We start from the raw sequence: 17,567 nt of genomic DNA, 5'->3' as shown, positions 1-17,567 counted from the left end.
TCGTTCTCAACTAACATCAAGGCGGTGGCCCGTTCCTGTAGGTTCATGCTCTACAACATCCGCAGAGTACGACCCTGCCTCACACAGGAAGCGGCGCAGGTCCTAATCCAGGCACTTGTCATCTCCCGTCTGGATTACTGCAACTCGCTGTTGGCTGGGCTCCCTGCCTGTGCCATTAAACCCCTACAACTCATCCAGAACGCCGCAGCCCGTCTGGTGTTCAACCTTCCCAAGTTCTCCCACGTCACCCCGCTCCTCCGCTCTCTCCACTGGCTTCCAGTTGAAGCTCGCATCCGCTACAAGACCATGGTGCTTGCCTACGGAGCTGTGAGGGGAACGGCACCGCAGTACCTCCAGGCTCTGATCAGGCCCTACACCCAAACAAGGGTGCGTTCATCCACCTCTGGCCTGCTCGCCTCCCTACCACTGAGGAAGTACAGTTCCCGCTCAGCCCAGTCAAAACTGTTCGCTGCTCTGGCCCCCCAATGGTGGAACAAACTCCCTCACGACGCCAGGACAGCGGAGTCAATCACCACCTTCCGGAGACACCTGAAACCCCACCTCTTTAAGGAATACCTAGGATAGGATAAGTAATCCTTCTCACCCCCCCTTAAATGATTTAGATGCACTATTGTAAAGTGGCTGTTCCACTGGATGTCATAAGGTGAATTCACCAATTTGTAAGTCGCTCTGGATAAGAGCGTCTGCCAAATGACTTAAATGTAAAATGTAAATGTAATCCCATTTTAAACCCTAAAACGTACTTTGCGCATTCATCTTCTGCCGATCTACCATTCCAGTGTTTAATTGCTATATTGTAATTACTTCGCCACCATGGCCTATTTATTTCCTTAACTTACCTCATTTGCACTCACTGAAATATAGACTTTTTGTTTTCTTTTGTTCTACTGTATTATTGACTGTATGTTTTGTTTATTCCATGTGTAACTCTGTGTTGTTGTATGTGTTGAATTGCTACGCTTTATCTTGGCCAGGTCACAGTTGCAAATGAGAGCTTGTTCTCAACTAGCATACCTGGTTAAATAAAGGTGAAAATAAAAATTAAATAAACTTTACATTCTATGAGACTTAAACCTACAGCAACAACCCTTTTTTGGGGCTGTTGAGTGTTTATGCCGAGCTCACGTGCTCGTCGGAACTTCCTACTTTCTAGTTGTGATGTCGAAAATACGACTTTGTTTCATTCCTGTGCTTTTTGGTCAGAATAATTATTCAACCAATACAATTTTAGTTAGCTTGACAAGCTAGGTGACGTTGGTAATAATAAAGTTAGCTAGCTTGCTTAACATTGACTGTATGGCCAAACTAGCTACATTATCAAATGTCAAATGTAGCCTAATTATCCATATTGATAAGGTTGTAGTTATCTTTTGGTTGAAAAGGTAAAAGGACAGTGGTGAAACGTCACAACTCTGAAAACAAACCTCTCTCAATTTCCCAAATGTAATTTCGATTTGGAGAGTCGTTCAAGTGAACCTTCCTAGTCGGAACTAGGAAGATTCGATAACTCCGATAGTACGTGAACTTTGCATTAGTCAATATCTACTCTTATAGTGACATTGCGGACAGTTGTCTATAAGTGCTGTGATTTTCTTTCTAGGTTTTTTCAACTAACCTCAGAGAAGCAGAAAATAAGCGAACCTGGTTTCCTGACCAAGACCACCCCCAAGCCCTGGAAAACAAACAAGACCAACAAGCCGTCCTTGAAAAACTGCAAAGTCCTGAAAGCCTTCAAAGCACTAAACATCTTCAAGAAAATTAAGAAATGAAGGAAATGCATACAATTGCAAATTTGGTGTAATTATTATTTCTCATACAGCTGCAGTACTGAAGAGTGGACAAACGGGGGAGCCAGAGTACAACAAATGAGTACGGATTCCTTATTCCATCAAACTACGGATAAATCTTCTTTAGAATCAACTAAGCTAAGTTGGACACGTGTTTTATGGAAACTTATGCGGTAGGTCTCCTTAGACATCATCCAACTATTTAAAAATGCCTTCGTCTGCGGATGTCTGCTCTGTTGCCTTAAGGTAAGATACAAGTCCATAGAGCTTAACTGCCAAGATCTCCATGGAAGCCACATTTCCCATTAATTACCAAAGCCAAATGGTCGGCCTATGAAGTAGTCTATTATCTAGGTCTCCATGGCTATTTTGGCGACGGGAAACACCCACGCGAAGGTCGATGTCTCCTCACTTTGCAACCAAGACTCAAGAAACCAAAACATCTGGACATTTTGACATCCGTGGACGGGATGGTTCACTTGAATGCTTTGTGCAGAAGCACGAGAAGGACAAGAGTGGACGAATGTATGTCTATTGGATTGCCATCATCATATGGGAATCATGTTTTCAGAAGGACATAGGCAATGGTTTGGACTTGTCAAATGTGTAGGACATTTTGCGTTGATTCCTTACTGATAGCCAGCTAACATTGTCATTAATGCAAAGTATGACTTATTAATGGTTCAATGTGAACATACCAGATAGGCATATTGATCATATCCGACGAGGGCTTGTAATTCAACGTGGATATACAGTATAGGGCCCAACAATGTTGCAACCATGCCACAGCATTGTGTAGCCTATTATGATAATACTACCTATAGAAAAAAAAACATTAATTAACGACTTGCACTATCCTATTCTACCACAATAGGTCGCTGTGTGACCATTTTTCCTCCCTCTCTAACGATGGTCCTGAGTGGACTGCTGATGAGTTGATGACATTCTGGATGTTATTCTCCTCTCTCCTTGGCCTAGTCTAGGCCTGTGGCAGAGGCCAAAAGATGGGCATAATGGTCACTGTTATTGCAAGCCTTTTAGAATTTAGTTGTATGACCAATTTGAACGTTTCGTAGACTTATAGCAACAGATAATCCTCATCAAATAGCTGGGATTTGGGCGTACTGTGTTTGGGAAAATCCCAGCCTATGTTAAATTATTAAAACGTTAATAGTTTCAAGGCTTCTTGCAGCCCAGGGGTTGGAGAGAGATGGGCCATTAGTTCCGCTTCCTTTGACTCTGTAGCGCACGGGCATTGGTAGAATCTCGCTGAATAGGCATCTGTAGCCTACGCAAGCAGGGCTGCTGTGTAGTACTAGTAGCCTAGTAGAAGCAGCAGCGAGACGAGGAGGGGAGCAGAGCCGTTGCTGGCGTATACATTGGATTTGTAATAGACACACGCGTTGGAAATCTGAGCGAACGTCGGCGCTTGAACCAGAGGAATAGTGTGGACCGTTCTGAAATGGCAGCGGAATCGACCCGGAGATTCACGAAGAACCTGCTCAAGCCCGGGAGTGCGGCGGAGATAAGGCAGACGGCATCCAACGCTGTCAGGCATTCGGCAGTGACGGTGGGTCAATGGGAAAAACAAAGGTTATGACTGTACCTTATTCAGTAATGCTGAGTAGGCCTATATTGTTAGAGCTCAACGTGTAGTGTTTTTTTATTCACTCACCGCCCCCCTGTACCTACAATGACGCTATAGCCACCCGTTGATTTTTGAATTGATTGTTGGAGATGCGTGCCGCACCATTGCGCCCAGATCCTGACGAACTTGACATTCATAATTGTGTTAATGCGATTAGGGTTGAATGAACACAGCTGCTAAATTTGAATGGTGATATCAACTGTGATATGCCTGCAAGTTTTCGGTGAAGGGGAGTTTGTCTTGATGCTGCGAGAGACAATGTTGCATTCATGTGAAGGATTTTCTTGAATGGGCTACAATGTTGCATTTGAAGAGGATATGGGTCGAGGTTGTGAATGCGTATTCTTAACGTTGCCCACCTCAACGTTTTAAATGTAAGGTGATTTGCTGCTCAAATCGAAGCAGCCGTGTATTCTCCAGTGATTTTCGGATGATATATGTCGAGGTTGTGAATGCGTATTCTTAACGTTGCCCATCTCAACGTTTTAAATGTAAGGAGATTGGCTGCTAAAATTGAAGCAGCCGTGTATTCTCTAGTGGTTTTCGGTATTTTCCATGCTGCCCCCGGGAAATAAATAAATAAAGGACCTGGTGTAGCCTAGTCCTTATCTTTCCGCGGGAAATGCCCTCCTGCTTCAAGATGAAGATACTGAATGACGTATGCGGCAGTAACATCAGACCAGTTGTGTATAAATAAATAATAATGATAATAATAATACAAATACAAAAAAAACAATCACACATTTCGGTTGGATTGACATTTAATTAACATTAATTGGCTCTGGCAGATGTTTGTGTAGTGCGTACCAGTGGAGGCTGCTCAGAGGAGGAGGTGAAGGACCATCCTCAGTCATTTAAAAAAAAAAATAGTGAAATATTAAAGTTATTCTATTGTAATATGAATATATTTAGTATAGTTTTATGTCACCTAACCATTGATTAAAACACACTGTTTTGCAATGAAGGTCCACAGTAGCTTTTACAGCACTCTCTGGGGTAGCATCATGGTGTAGCCGGAGGACAGCTAGTTTTAGTCTTCCTCTGGGTACATTGACTTCAATATAAAACCTAAGAAGCTCATGGTTCTCACCCCTTCCATAGACTTACACAGTAATTATGACAACGTCCGGAGGACGTCCTCCAACCTATCAGAGCTCTTTTGCAGCATGAACTGACATGTTGTCCACCAATCAAAGGACCAGAGAATGAATCTAGTACTGAAAGCATAAGCTACATCTAGCTAGCACTGCAGTGCATAAAATGTGGTGAGTAGTTGACTCAAAGAAAAATACAATAGTTGAACAGTTTTGAACAAATTCTTCCCTTTAAAAAATGACTTAGAAGCAGAGAGCTATATATTGTTGTATTTCTTTTTAAACTTTCACCTACTTGGCCAGAAAATGCAGCTAGCTAGTTTAGCCTAGTCAAACACCTGGCTCAAACAGCAAGGGATGCTATGTTAGCTAGCTGACCATGGCTATCCAACAGTGGAAGTCTTCCAAGTCAAGGTAGGCTTTTGGTTTTAGAAATGTATTGCCACCAGGGCCCACCGGTGTAACTGCTAAACTGCTTTCTGTACACCTCATGATTGTTTTCTAACGTTTTAATTCTAGTAGCCATGTTGACTATGACGTTAGCTAATATGGTGACAATGTAGGCTGTGAGCACTGTAGAGCGTGTAGATGCAAGAAGGAATATACAATGAGCAAAGTGATCATGCTGTTTGTATGTCGCTGCTATGAACGTGAACTGTGTTTACGGGTGATCAGGGGTGTGTTCATTCCACCAATTCTGTTTAAAACATGTTCCTAAAACGGAAGCAAAGGGAACAAAATGGGGATAAACATACCTGAATTTGTCCAATAGAGGCTTTTGTTTGGTATTGAATGTGTCACTGTCTAGCACCTTGATTACTAAAATATTTCCGTACGTGTTCTAAACTTTTATTTGTAAGCTAGGTTGTAGCAACCTCATGATGTGTATAGGAAACATTTGAGTATCATTATAGTTAGCCTAAACCTAGCAATGTTACATTGAACTGGATGAATGGAATATGAATGACAGTCATCCAATATGCTGTAATAGAAATAAGGCCATGCTCGTGAAAAAAACGAAACATCGTCCTCCCTCACCTTAAACGGCACCGACCGCCACTAGTAACTATCTATAGGGCTGGCCTGTGTGTGTGTGTGCACGTGTGTTGTGCTTGAGGTGCATGCTAATATCTCAGCTTTGATTCTCAATTCTCCCTTATTTTTCTCATCTCTCCTTTTATTTTCAATCATTATTTTTGAGACAGATCTTCACTATGGGTTTCTATGCTATTCTCTCTGCTTTTATCAGTACATCAGTGTTGGATGTGTGAGGTGTTAGAAATTATTCTGAGGTATCTGTCACCCTGGCTGTCACATCAAGTCTTAACGTTACTGCCACCACAGCTCTGAAATGACATTTGTGGTTTAAGGTGAAGTTTCCCCCAGATCTTGGATCAGTATTGCATTTTCCCCAGTAATGGTTAAGGTTAGGATTGGGGGAGGGGAAGCTGATACTAGATCTGTACCTACGGGCAGCGACAATTATAGAGGAGTGGGAAAACCCAGTGACTCACTTTCATTATGACAGGTCCTTGCCCACCATTTGTGCCAAGCCTGTATAGTACCACACACACACAGTGCTAGGATGTGACAGTGTTTGACACCTGATATCCCCCTGATGACTCACCTGACAGGTAAAGGACAGGACAAATCCTTTTTCGCTCTGTGTGTGTGTGTGTGTGTGTGTGTGTGTGTGTGTGTGTGTGTGTGGGTAATGTATTATCCAGGAGCGAGCCATGATGTGAAGGGGGGTTGCTTGTCCGTGTGTGTGATGCCTAGTCTCCCTGATGACTCACCTGACAGGTAAAGGACAGGACAAATCCAACTTTCATTATTACAGGTCTTTAGATGTGGGGATGACATATGTACAATGTAAAGGAACAGGTGATGTAATGTAGTGATGTCTGTGTGTATGAGCATACATCGTGTGTGTGACTGTGTGGGGTTGTGTGTGTGCGTGTGCGCGTGTGAGCTCATGCAGTCGTACATTGTGTGTGTCAAAATCTAATCAAATCAAAGTTTATTAGTTGCGTACACAGATTTGCAGATGTTATTGCAGGTGCAGTGAAATGCTTATGTTTCTAGCTCCAACAGTGCAGTAACATCTAGCAATTCAATAAACAAAAAATGTATATACATTTAAGAAATATCAGAACAAGTAACATGAGAACGAGCAATGTCAGTGTCCAGTACACTACCGTTCAAAAGTTTGCGGTCACCTAGAGATGTCCTTGTGTTTGAAAGAAAAGCCTTTTTCTTTCATTTTAAAATAACATCAAATTGGTCAGAAATACAGTGGAGACATTATTATTATTATTGTAAATGTATGTGGACACCTGGTCATTGATATGGAGTTGATTTTGCCGCTATATGTCCACTCTTCTGGGAAGGCTTTCCACTAGATGTTGGAACATTGCTGTAGGGACTTGCACAAGAACATTAGTGAGGTCGGGCTCTGATTTTGCGCTATTAGGCCTGACTCTCAGTCTGCGTTCCAATTTATCCCAAAGGGGTTTGACGGGGTTGAGGTCAGGGCTTTGTGCAGGCCAGTCAAATTCTTCCACACTGATCTCGACAAACCATATCTGTATGGACCTCGCTTTGTGCCAGGGGGCATTGTCATGCTGAAACAGGAAAGGGCCTTCCCCAAACTGTTGCCACAAAGTTTGAAGCACAGAATCGGCTAGAATATCATTGTATGCTGTAGCGTTAAGATTTACCTTTGCTGGAACTAAGGAGCCTAGCCCGAACCATGAAAAACAGCCCCAGACCATTATTCCTCCTCCATTAAACTTTACAGTTGGCACAATGCATTGGGGTAGGTAGAGTTCTCCTTGCATCCGCCAAACCCAGATTTATCCGTCGGACTGCCAGATGGTGAAGCGTGATTGATCACTCCAGAGATTGCATATCCACTGCTCCAGAGTCCAATGGCAGCAAGCTTTACACCACTCCAGCCGATGCTTGGCATTGCACATGGTGATCTTAAGCTTGTGTGTGGCTGCTTGGCAATGGAAACCCATTTCATGAAGCTCCCAACGAACAGTTATTGTGCTGACGTTGCTTTCAGAGGCAGTTTGGAACTCGGTAGTGAGTGTTGCAATCGAGGACAGACAATTTTTTACGTGCTTCAGCATTGAGGTCCCGTTCCTAGATTTTTCCACTTCACAATAACAGCACTTACACTTGATCCTGGCAGCTCTAGCAGGGTAGACATGTGATGATCCCTGTTGTAGGCTGTCTCGTCATTCTTGGTAATCAGGCCTACCACTGTTGTGTCGTTAGCAAACTAGATGATTGAGTTGGAGATGTGCATAGCCATGAGCACGCACCCCTGTGGAGGCGGATATGTTGTTGCCTACCTTCACCGCCTGGGGTCGGGCTGTTAGGAAGTCTAGGAACCAGTTTCACAGCTTGGAGGGCACTATGGTGTTGAAGACTGAGCTGTAGGCGATGAACAGCATTCTCACATAAGTATTCCTCTTTTCCAGGTGGGATAGGGCAATGTGCAGTGCAGTAGTGATTGCATCATCTGTGGATCTATTGGAATGGTATGACAATTGTAGTGGGTCTAGGTCTAAGGTGTCGGGGAAGGTGATATGATTCTTAACTAGCCTCTCAAAGCACTTCATGATGGGAGAAGTGACAGCTACTGGCCGATAGTGATTTAGTTCAGTTACAGTGCCTTACAAGTATTCATCCCCCATGGCGTTTTTCCTATTTTGTTGCATTACAACCTGTAATTTAAATAGATTTTTATTTGAAATTTAATGTAACGGACATACACAAAATAGTTTTTAATTTGGTGAAGTGAAATGGAAAAAATTACTTATTTCAAAAATTCAAAAAAAAAAGACGGAAAAGTGTTGCCTGCATATGTATTCACCCCTTTTGCTACGAAGCCCCTACATAAGATCTGGTGCAACCAATTACCTTCAGAAGTCACATAATTAGTTAGATTGCACACAGGTAGACTTTATTTAAGTGTCACATGATCTCAGTATATATATATATATATGTGTATGTGTATGTGTGTATGTATGTATATACAGTGCCTTGCGAAAGTATTCGGCCCCCTTGAACTTTGCAACCTTTTGCCACATTTCAGGCTTCAAACATAAAGATATAAAACTGTATTTTTTTGTGAAGAATCAACAACAAGTGGGACACAATCATGAAGTGGAACGACATTTATTGGATATTTCAAACTTTTTTAACAAATCAAAAACTGAAAAATTGGGCGTGCAAAATTATTCAGCCCCCTTAAGTTAATACTTTGTAGCGCCACCTTTTGCTGCCATTACAGCTGTAAGTCGCTTGGGGTATGTCTCTATCAGTTTTGCACATCGAGAGACTGAAATTTCTTCCCATTCCTCCTTGCAAAACAGCTCGAGCTCAGTGAGGTTGGATGGAGAGAATTTGTCAACAGCAGTTTTCAGTTCTTTCCACAGATTCTCGATTGGATTCAGGTCTGGACTTTGACTTGGCCATTCTAACACTTGCATATGTTTATTTTTGAACCATTCCATTGTAGATTTTGCTTTATGTTTTGGATCATTGTCTTGTTGGAAGACAAATCTCCGTCCCAGTTTCAGGTCTTTTGCAGACTCCATCAGGTTTTCTTCCAGAATGGTCCTGTATTTGGCTCCATCCATCTTCCCATCAATTTTAACCATCTTCCCTGTCCCTGCTGAAGAAAAGCAGGCCCAAACCATGATGCTGCCACCACCATGTTTGACAGTGGGGATGGTGTGTTCAGAGTGATGAGCTGTGTTGCTTTTACGCCAAACATAACGTTTTGCATTGTTGCCAAAAAGTTCAACTTCTTCCACATGTTTGGTGTGTTTCCCAGGTGGCTTGTGGCAAACTTTAAACGACACTTTTTACGGATATCTTTAAGAAATGTCTTTCTTCTTGCCAGTCTTCCACAAAGGCCAGATTTGTGCAATATACGACTGATTGTTGTCCTATGGACAGAGTCTCCCACCTCAACTGTAGATCTCTGCAGTTCATCCAGAGTGATCATGGGCCTCTTGGCTGCATCTCTGATCAGTCTTCTCCTTGTATGAGCTGAAAGTTTAGAGGGACGGCCAGGTCTTGGTAGATTTGCAGTGGTCTGATACTCCTTCCATTTCAATATTATCGCTTGCACAGTGCTCCTTGGGATGTTTAAAGCTTGGGAAATCTTTTTGTATCCAAATCCGGCTTTAAACTTCACAACAGTATCTCGGACCTGCCTGGTGTGTTCCTTGTTCTTCATGATGCTCTCTGCGCTTTTAACGGACCTCTGAGACTATCACAGTGCAGGTGCATTTATACGGAGACTTGATTACACACAGGTGGATTGTATTTATCAACATTGGATCATTCAGAGATCTTCACTGAACTTCTGGAGAGAGTTTGCTGCACTGAAAGTAAAGGGGCTGAATAATTTTGCACACCCAATTTTTCAGTTTTTGATTTGTTAAAAAAGTTTGAAATATCCAATAAATGTCATTCCACTTCATGATTGTGTCCCACTTGTTGTTGATTCTTCACAAAAAAATACAGTTGTATATCTTTGTTTGAAGCCTGAAATGTGGCAAAAGGTCGCAAAGTTCAAGGGGGCCAAATACTTTCGCAAGGCACTGTATGTGTGTGTGTATGTACACCTGTTCTGAAAGTCCCCAGAGTCTGCAATACCACTAAGCAAGGGGCACCACCAAGCAAGCGTTACCATGAAGACCAAGGAGCTCTCCGAACAGGTCAGGGACAAAGTTGTGGAGAAGTACAGATCAGGGTTGGGTTCTAAAAAAATATCAGAAACTTTGAACATCCCACAGAGCACCATTTAAATCCATTATTAAAAAATGGAAAGAACAAATCTGCCAAGAGAGGGCCGTCCACCATGCAAGGAGGCAAGGATGGCATTAATCAGAGAGGGAACAAAGAGACCAAAGATAACTCTGAAGGAGCTGCAAAGCTCCACAGCGGAGATTGGAGTATCTGGCCATAGGACCACTTTAAGCCGTCCACTCCACAGAGCTGGGCTTTACGGAAGAGTGGCCAGAAAAAAGCCATTGCTTAAAGAAAAAAATAAGCAAACAGGTTTGGTGTTTGCCAAAAGCATGTGGGAGACTTCCCAAACATATGGAAGAAGGTACTCTGGTCAGATGAGACTAAAATTGAGTTTTTTGGACGTCAAGGAAACGCTATTTCTGGCACAAACCCAACTTCTCTCATCACCCTGAGAATACCATCCCCACCGTGAAGCATGGTGGTGGCAGCATCATGCTGTGGGGATGTTTTTCATCGGCAGGGACTGGGAAACTGGTCAGAATTGAAGGAATGATGGATGGCGCTAAATACAAGGAAGTTCTTGAGGGAAACCTGTTTGTCTTCCAGAGATTTGAGACTGGGACGGAGGTGCACCTTCCAGCAGGACAATGACCCTAAGCATACTGCTAAATCAACACTTGAATGGTTTAAGGGGAAACATTTAAATGTCTTGCAATGGCCTAGTCAAAGCCCAGACCTCAATCCAATTGACAAATCTGTGGTATGACTTAAAGATTGTTGTACACCAGCGGAACCCATCCAACTTGAAGGAGCTGGAGCAGTTTTGCCTTGAAGAATGGGCAAAAATCCCACTGGCTAGATGTGCCAAGCTTATAGAGACATACCGCAAGAGACTTGCAGCATTAATTTCTGCAAAAGGGGACTCTATAAAGTATTTACTTTGGGGGGGTGAATAGTTATGCACTCTTATTTCTTGTTTGTTTCACACAAAATATTTTGCATCTTCAAAGTGGTAGGCATGTTGTGTAAATCAAATTATACAACCCCCACAAACATCTATTTAAATTCCAGGTTGTAAGGCAACAAAATAGGAAAAATGCCAAGGGGGTTAATAATTTTGCATGCTACTGTACCTTCAGTTTCTTGGGTATAGGAACAATGGTGAACATCATCAAGCAAGTGGGGACAACAGACTGGGATAGGGAAAGATTGAATATGTCCGTAATCACTCCAGCCAGCTGGTCTGCACATGCTTTGAGGATGCGGCTTTGGCCAACAGCCTTGCGAGGGTTAACACACTTAAATGTCTTTCTCATGCCGGCCAGAGAGATCGGGAGCACACAGTCCTCATGAGTTGCATTGTTTTTCTCAAAGCAGGCAAAGAAGGTGTTTACCTACCCGGGAGCGAGGCGTCGGTGTCCGCAACGTGGCTGGCTTTACATTTTAGTAATTTAGCTAACATTCTTATCCAGAGCGTCTTACATGCTGACCAGACCAGACACGTCGCGTGCGCGAGCGTCGCAAAATAAATGTAGAAATCCATGTTATTCAATTATTGTACCCACACTGCTCGAAAGCGCCAACGAGCATCTGCGTTGCCAAGGGCTAAAATAGAAATCAGGTCTATTTCTGACGCAGATCGCGCTGAAAGTCCTGCCTCTCCCATCTCCTCGTTGGTAATACCCACGTGGATGATTGAAAGACGAACTGTTGTTGTGGTAATATTATGAAAGTTTAGATGCCAATCAATCACCATATAAATTCAAAGATGAAAAAGCCTGGAAGGAGGAGAGATGACTAGAAACGATTCGGTTGGCCGTTTTATGTGTGGATTAATTGGCGGAGTAGAAGAACTTGTGCATTTCAGGTAAAACAACTCAATGTTTATTTTTACAGGACAAATTAGCTAGCAAGTGCAAGTGCATACATGTTTAATGCTTTTTGACCTGGACCCAAATTAATGTAATTGGTTTGGGTTCCGTGTTACAGGAGCAATATATGGGTTAAGAGCCTTGCTCAAGGGGACATCAATAGATTTTTCATCTAGTCGGCTTGGGGATTTAAACCAGCAACCTTTCGGTTACTGGTCCAACTCGCTTAACCGCTAGGCTTACCTGCCATGGTGAACAGGGTTTACAATAGATTATATTTTGATATTGCAGGTTCACCATCAGCGGTAGTTTTGTTAGTTTCACTTTAAACAAGAATGGTGTATATGGTGTATATTTTTAGATATACGGGGTAAAGTTGATAATTTCATAAAGATGAATCACTTTCGCGAGGCACACTGCAAGGCCAAAGTGGGAGGAAAAGAAGCGCCCACTAAACTTCCAAACAGTCAAAACCATTAATATTTTGATATAGGGTTGAAATCCAAAGTCGTGCTATGTATTAATAGCAGTGGCGAACCTTGATTATTGTAGCTAGGACCTCAGTTGTGGAAAAAAATCTGGCGTCATAGATAGCGAACTTGGATGCCTGTGTATACACAGCATGACTTGAGACCTTTCTTTTGCAAATATCGATAGCAGGAACCACGTTAGAAGAAAATACGGTTGTGCCGCTTCAAAGCAGCATTTGCCAAAACAAACTGTCACTCAAATAGTGGCGGAATGAATTCAACCACACAACTACTCACATTGTTTCAAGACCACGACAGTATATGCTATCGGAGAGAAAAGAGTTGCGCTGTATTCGATGTTCTCCTGCATGCAACATTTGTTTTTTATATGCACCACAACACTAAATGTCATGTACCCAGTACTTCCAATTGCAACATCATTACCTTTGTTTTTACCACACAACCAGTGATCGAAAGTTGAAATAATATTTTACACATTGTATACAAAATGATATGAACGAGAGAGCAGAAAAAAAGCAAACTGTAGATGAAAACAAAAAGTCCACTCACCATTATGATTATCATTTAAAAACCACAGTCCATTATCCTGTCCTTCTTTATGAAACGGGCAATGGCAGGTTCATATAGCTTGTCTTTTGATTTTAAATCCAAAATAAGTTATTTTTCGAATTGAGATCAAGGCCAGGGCTGACAGTCGGGCCTGTCCAGTGGTGTTCCTGGAATATGTCTTGATCCTTTTTAGTGCAGAAAATGTTCTTTCTACTGATGCAGTGGACACTGGAATGGTCAAAACTAGACAGGTAAGGAGATACAATTTGGTGCGTACTATCAGTTAATCTCTTCTGCTGGAGGAAGTGGAGCAGATCATCCGGGCTCTTACCCTCGAAGTCAGACATTGAGTACATAACGGTGAGTTCTGTTTTTAAGCCGCGGCAAATCAAATTTAGGGCCATAGCTTTCCACGAGACAGGAGAATGCAGTGTTTGGAAAGTTGCATTTCCCTATATATTGGGAACTTTTGTGTGTCAAGGAGGGCAAGGAACATGAGTCTTTCATGGTCATTGAACCTGTTTCTTAGCTGAGTGACAATGTTGTCGATGATCACACTGTGTAGCTGTTGGTATTGCCCGCGAACGTCTCCTTGCGTATGTGTCCTGCGCCCCCTTGGAACTCCGGTCTCACTCAGTGTTCTTGTAGAAGAAATCTACTTTTCATTTTTCCCTCTCTGTGGTGATGCAGAAGTCGTCCACCCTGGACAAGCAGAACTGCATGTCAAACTCCCTGTTCTGCAATATTCCAAACAACACATCGGAGTGTTGCAGATAGCAGGAAGCAGAACTCGAAGCTTGTCAGGTGCATCCTGTATCCATCTGCACTGTGAACGGTGTCTTCATCAAAGTCATCGGGATGGTCCACTATGACAAGTATTCAAAGAGTTCAATGAGTTCCACCTTTTTTTCACACACAGTGCAAACTAAGTTTGAGAAGTTCCATCGTGTTGGCGCCACTCTGGGTTGTCTTCGCTGGCATATTTCATCCAGTAGTTTTGTTTATTTGATCTTGAGAAAAATACTGCTCGGCCACCAAGATGAGAAAAAAAATTGCATTATTTTAGTTTACCAGCACCTTGTGACATCACCAGATTAGGAGTGTGCGCATAGCAATGAATGAATGGAGTTGGCGGGATAGTTTCTTTCTCCTTGGATTGTACTCCGTTTATACCAGAGGCCATGACTGCGGCCCCATCTTAACACTGTGCCTCAACTTTGGCCGTGCATTCACGCTCCTTTTAAAAAGATGATTATTCGTACAGAAAGCACTTCTGCCCATTTATCCTCAGTTACATCCTCAGATTTGAAAAGCCTTTCCTTCACACCATCATCGGTAGTGTAACGCAACACAAGACATTTGGGCTACATTGCGGATGTCTGTCGTCTCTTCAACCATGATGGTTACAAAGGGGGGTTTCAATTCTTCCATCATGACATCTGTCATTATATTCATGACAGCGTGTATCAGGTCATTTTGGATTTTGCTGGAAGTGCCTGTGAACACTGTAGCCGTAGCTAAATCAGCCAAGAAATCCAGTATTTCCAAGTAGTTTCCCTTATTAGCTGATTCTTTACCCTCATCATGTCCTCTGAATGCTAATTCTTGCTTGCCTAAAAACACAACCGCATGAATTTGGCACTTTAGAATCTCCCTGCTCATGAAGGTCTACTCTTGTTTCCCCAAATGTTTTCAAACTCACTGTAGCTCGCAGGTGTGAAGTTGAGTTTTGGTGTTGAAGTGCTGACTTTGTCAAACAGGCTAAATCTTTGAAACCAGTTGTCCAGGTTGAGCTGTTATCGGTGCTGTAGAGTGGGCGATTCCAACATAGCGCTCATAATTATTAACTTGAAAATGCCTTTCAAAACTCTTTCCTCGTTGCACCAAATCATGCAGTTCAGGAGTTGGTCTCCCGGTCTGTACAAGATTGAACTTTTCATTTAAAGTTAGTCTTGAAAAGGGAGACGCTAACAATTTAGCCACCACATCGTCCTCAATTACTCTCTCTGCAATTGTCATCGTTACATACACTCACTGCAAAAATCTAGCCAGCTAGCTAGGCTCAAGCGTGAAAAAACAAGATAAGGCTCACTATTGGCTCTGAATTAGTGATGTATAATTAGGCCCTCTAGAGGGCCTTGAGGCATCATACAATTGTCCCACCTATTACAAGACAATTTGTGATTGGTTGATTCTACTGTCATTCCAAAATGCTACTCTAATTGAAGTCAATGTCAATGACGTTGGCTGGTGCCTTCTCTTCAAAGCCTGAGGGCCTAGCCAATGAGCGTTGAGCCCAGCTAAATTATTTCTACCGTGAGACCGCCAAAGAAAAATTCTGATTGGATATTTTTTTCTCTTGGATGCTTACCCTTATTTCTTCCAACACAAACTGAAGGAATTCAAAAGGAATATCATTAAAAATAAGACAAAAAGATTAAATCAATGAATTTTTTTTTTTACAGATGATAATATTTCAAAAATATATACAGATTTGTATCTATCCTTAGGCCCTCTCTGAGGGCTTAAAGGGCCCTGACGGTTCCCCACTGATTAATTGGCTATGTCATAGCTAATTTGTAAACGATAAATATTGATACATTACTAGCTCAAACTCTTAATCTGCAAAAATTACAAGTTAATTAGTGGGTAAAAAAAAACAGCCTACATAGATGTCTCATCTCCCTTATGGCTCAGATCAGGTGTCTACATAGTATTCCCCATAGACATACATCATTTACACACAAAAACACACATACAAGTCATCTCAGACATATCCAGCTCAGAGTGGCCCAGCTCATTAGATCTATCATCAGTAGATTTTAATGTAGAATGGAAAATGCAGAATGTGAATGCAACAAATGTGAATGTGTGAAAACGCATCGATTCGTTCTTTAATCAAACAGAATCGCACGGAATCGTTTCACCCGAAAACGTATCGTTCCTGTATCGTAGCCCAGGTATCTAGATACGTAATCAAAATGTTTTTGAAAGGGAAACGAGCTTCAATGCCATACAACACTCCTTCCGTGGCCTCCATCTGCTCTTAAACGCTAGTAAAACCAAATGCATGCTTTTCAACCGATCGCTGCCTGCACCCGCATGCCCGACTAGCATCACCACCCTGGATGGTTCAGACCTTGAATATGTGGACATCTATAAGTACCTAGGTGTCTGGCTAGACTGTAAACTCTCCTTCCAGACTCATATCAAACATCTCCAATCTAAAATCAAATCAAGAGTCGGCTTTCTATTCCGCAACAAAGCCTCCTTCACTCACGCCGCCAAACTTACCCTAGTAAAACTGACTATCCTACCGATCCTCGACTTCGGCGATGTCATCTACAAAATTGCTTCCAACACTCTACTCAGCAAACTGGATGCAGTTTATCACAGTGCCATCCGTTTTGTCACTAAAGCACCTTATACCACCCACCACTGCGACTTGTATGCTCTAGTCGGCTGGCCCTCGCTACATATTCGTCGCCAGACCCACTGGCTCCAGGTCATCTACAAGTCCATGCTAGGTAAAGCTTCGCCTTATCTCAGTTCACTGGTCACGATGGCAACACCCATCCGTAGCACGCGCTCCAGCAGGTGTATCTCACTGATCATCCCTAAAGCCAACACCTCATTTGGCCGCCTTTCGTTCCAGTACTCTGCTGCCTGTGACTGGAACGAATTGCAAAGATCCCTGAAGTTGGAGACTTTTATCTCCCTCACCAACTTCAAACATCTGCTATCTGAGCAGCTAACCGATCGCTGCAGCTGTACATAGTCTATTGGTAAATAGCCCACCCATTTTCACCTACCTCATCCCCATACTGTTTTTATTTATTTACTTTTCTGCTCTTTTGCACACCAATATCTCTACCTGTATATGACCATCTGATCATTTATCACTCCAGTGTTAATCTGCAAAATTGTAATTATTCGCCTACCTCCTCATGCCTTTTGCAAACAATGTATATAGACTCCCCTTTTTTTTCTACGGTGTTATTGACTTGTTAATTGTTTACTCCATGTGTAACTCTGTGTTGTCTGTTCACACTGCTATGCTTTATCTTGGCCAGGTCGCAGTTGCAAATGAGAACTTGTTCTCAACTAGCCTACCTGGTTAAATAAAGGTGAAAAAAAAATCCCTAGTAACTAGTTTCCCTGCAGATGAACCAAGATAAAAGTCAATTCCACCCTCCATCCTTCCCCATAGGGCCTACTGGCTCCTGTGCCTCCTGAGGTTGATCAGCTTCACTGTGTCATCAGCCCAGAGGACAGGGAGGAGTGGAAGGCATAGAAAGATAATATAGAATCTGTTTCTATGGGGGAGG

General features: G+C 42.5%; 1 protein-coding gene across 2 annotated transcripts in view; it reads left to right on the top strand.

Annotated features, from left to right (window-relative positions):
- Positions 1-3,045: 3,045 nt before the first annotated feature.
- Positions 3,046-17,567, top strand: part of LOC135546043 (dedicator of cytokinesis protein 10-like) — a 181,778-nt gene continuing 167,256 nt past the window's right edge. For both annotated transcript variants that reach the window (XM_064974130.1, XM_064974129.1), the window contains exon 1: positions 3,046-3,378. In XM_064974130.1, coding sequence (XP_064830202.1) covers positions 3,271-3,378 — 108 coding nt within the window. In that variant the 5' untranslated portion in view covers positions 3,046-3,270. The remainder of the gene's footprint in view (positions 3,379-17,567) is intronic.

Source organism: Oncorhynchus masou, chromosome 9 (genome assembly GCF_036934945.1).
Source record: "Oncorhynchus masou masou isolate Uvic2021 chromosome 9, UVic_Omas_1.1, whole genome shotgun sequence".
Lineage (NCBI taxonomy): Eukaryota > Metazoa > Chordata > Actinopteri > Salmoniformes > Salmonidae > Oncorhynchus > Oncorhynchus masou.
This window is presented reverse-complemented; position numbering and strand designations above follow the sequence as displayed.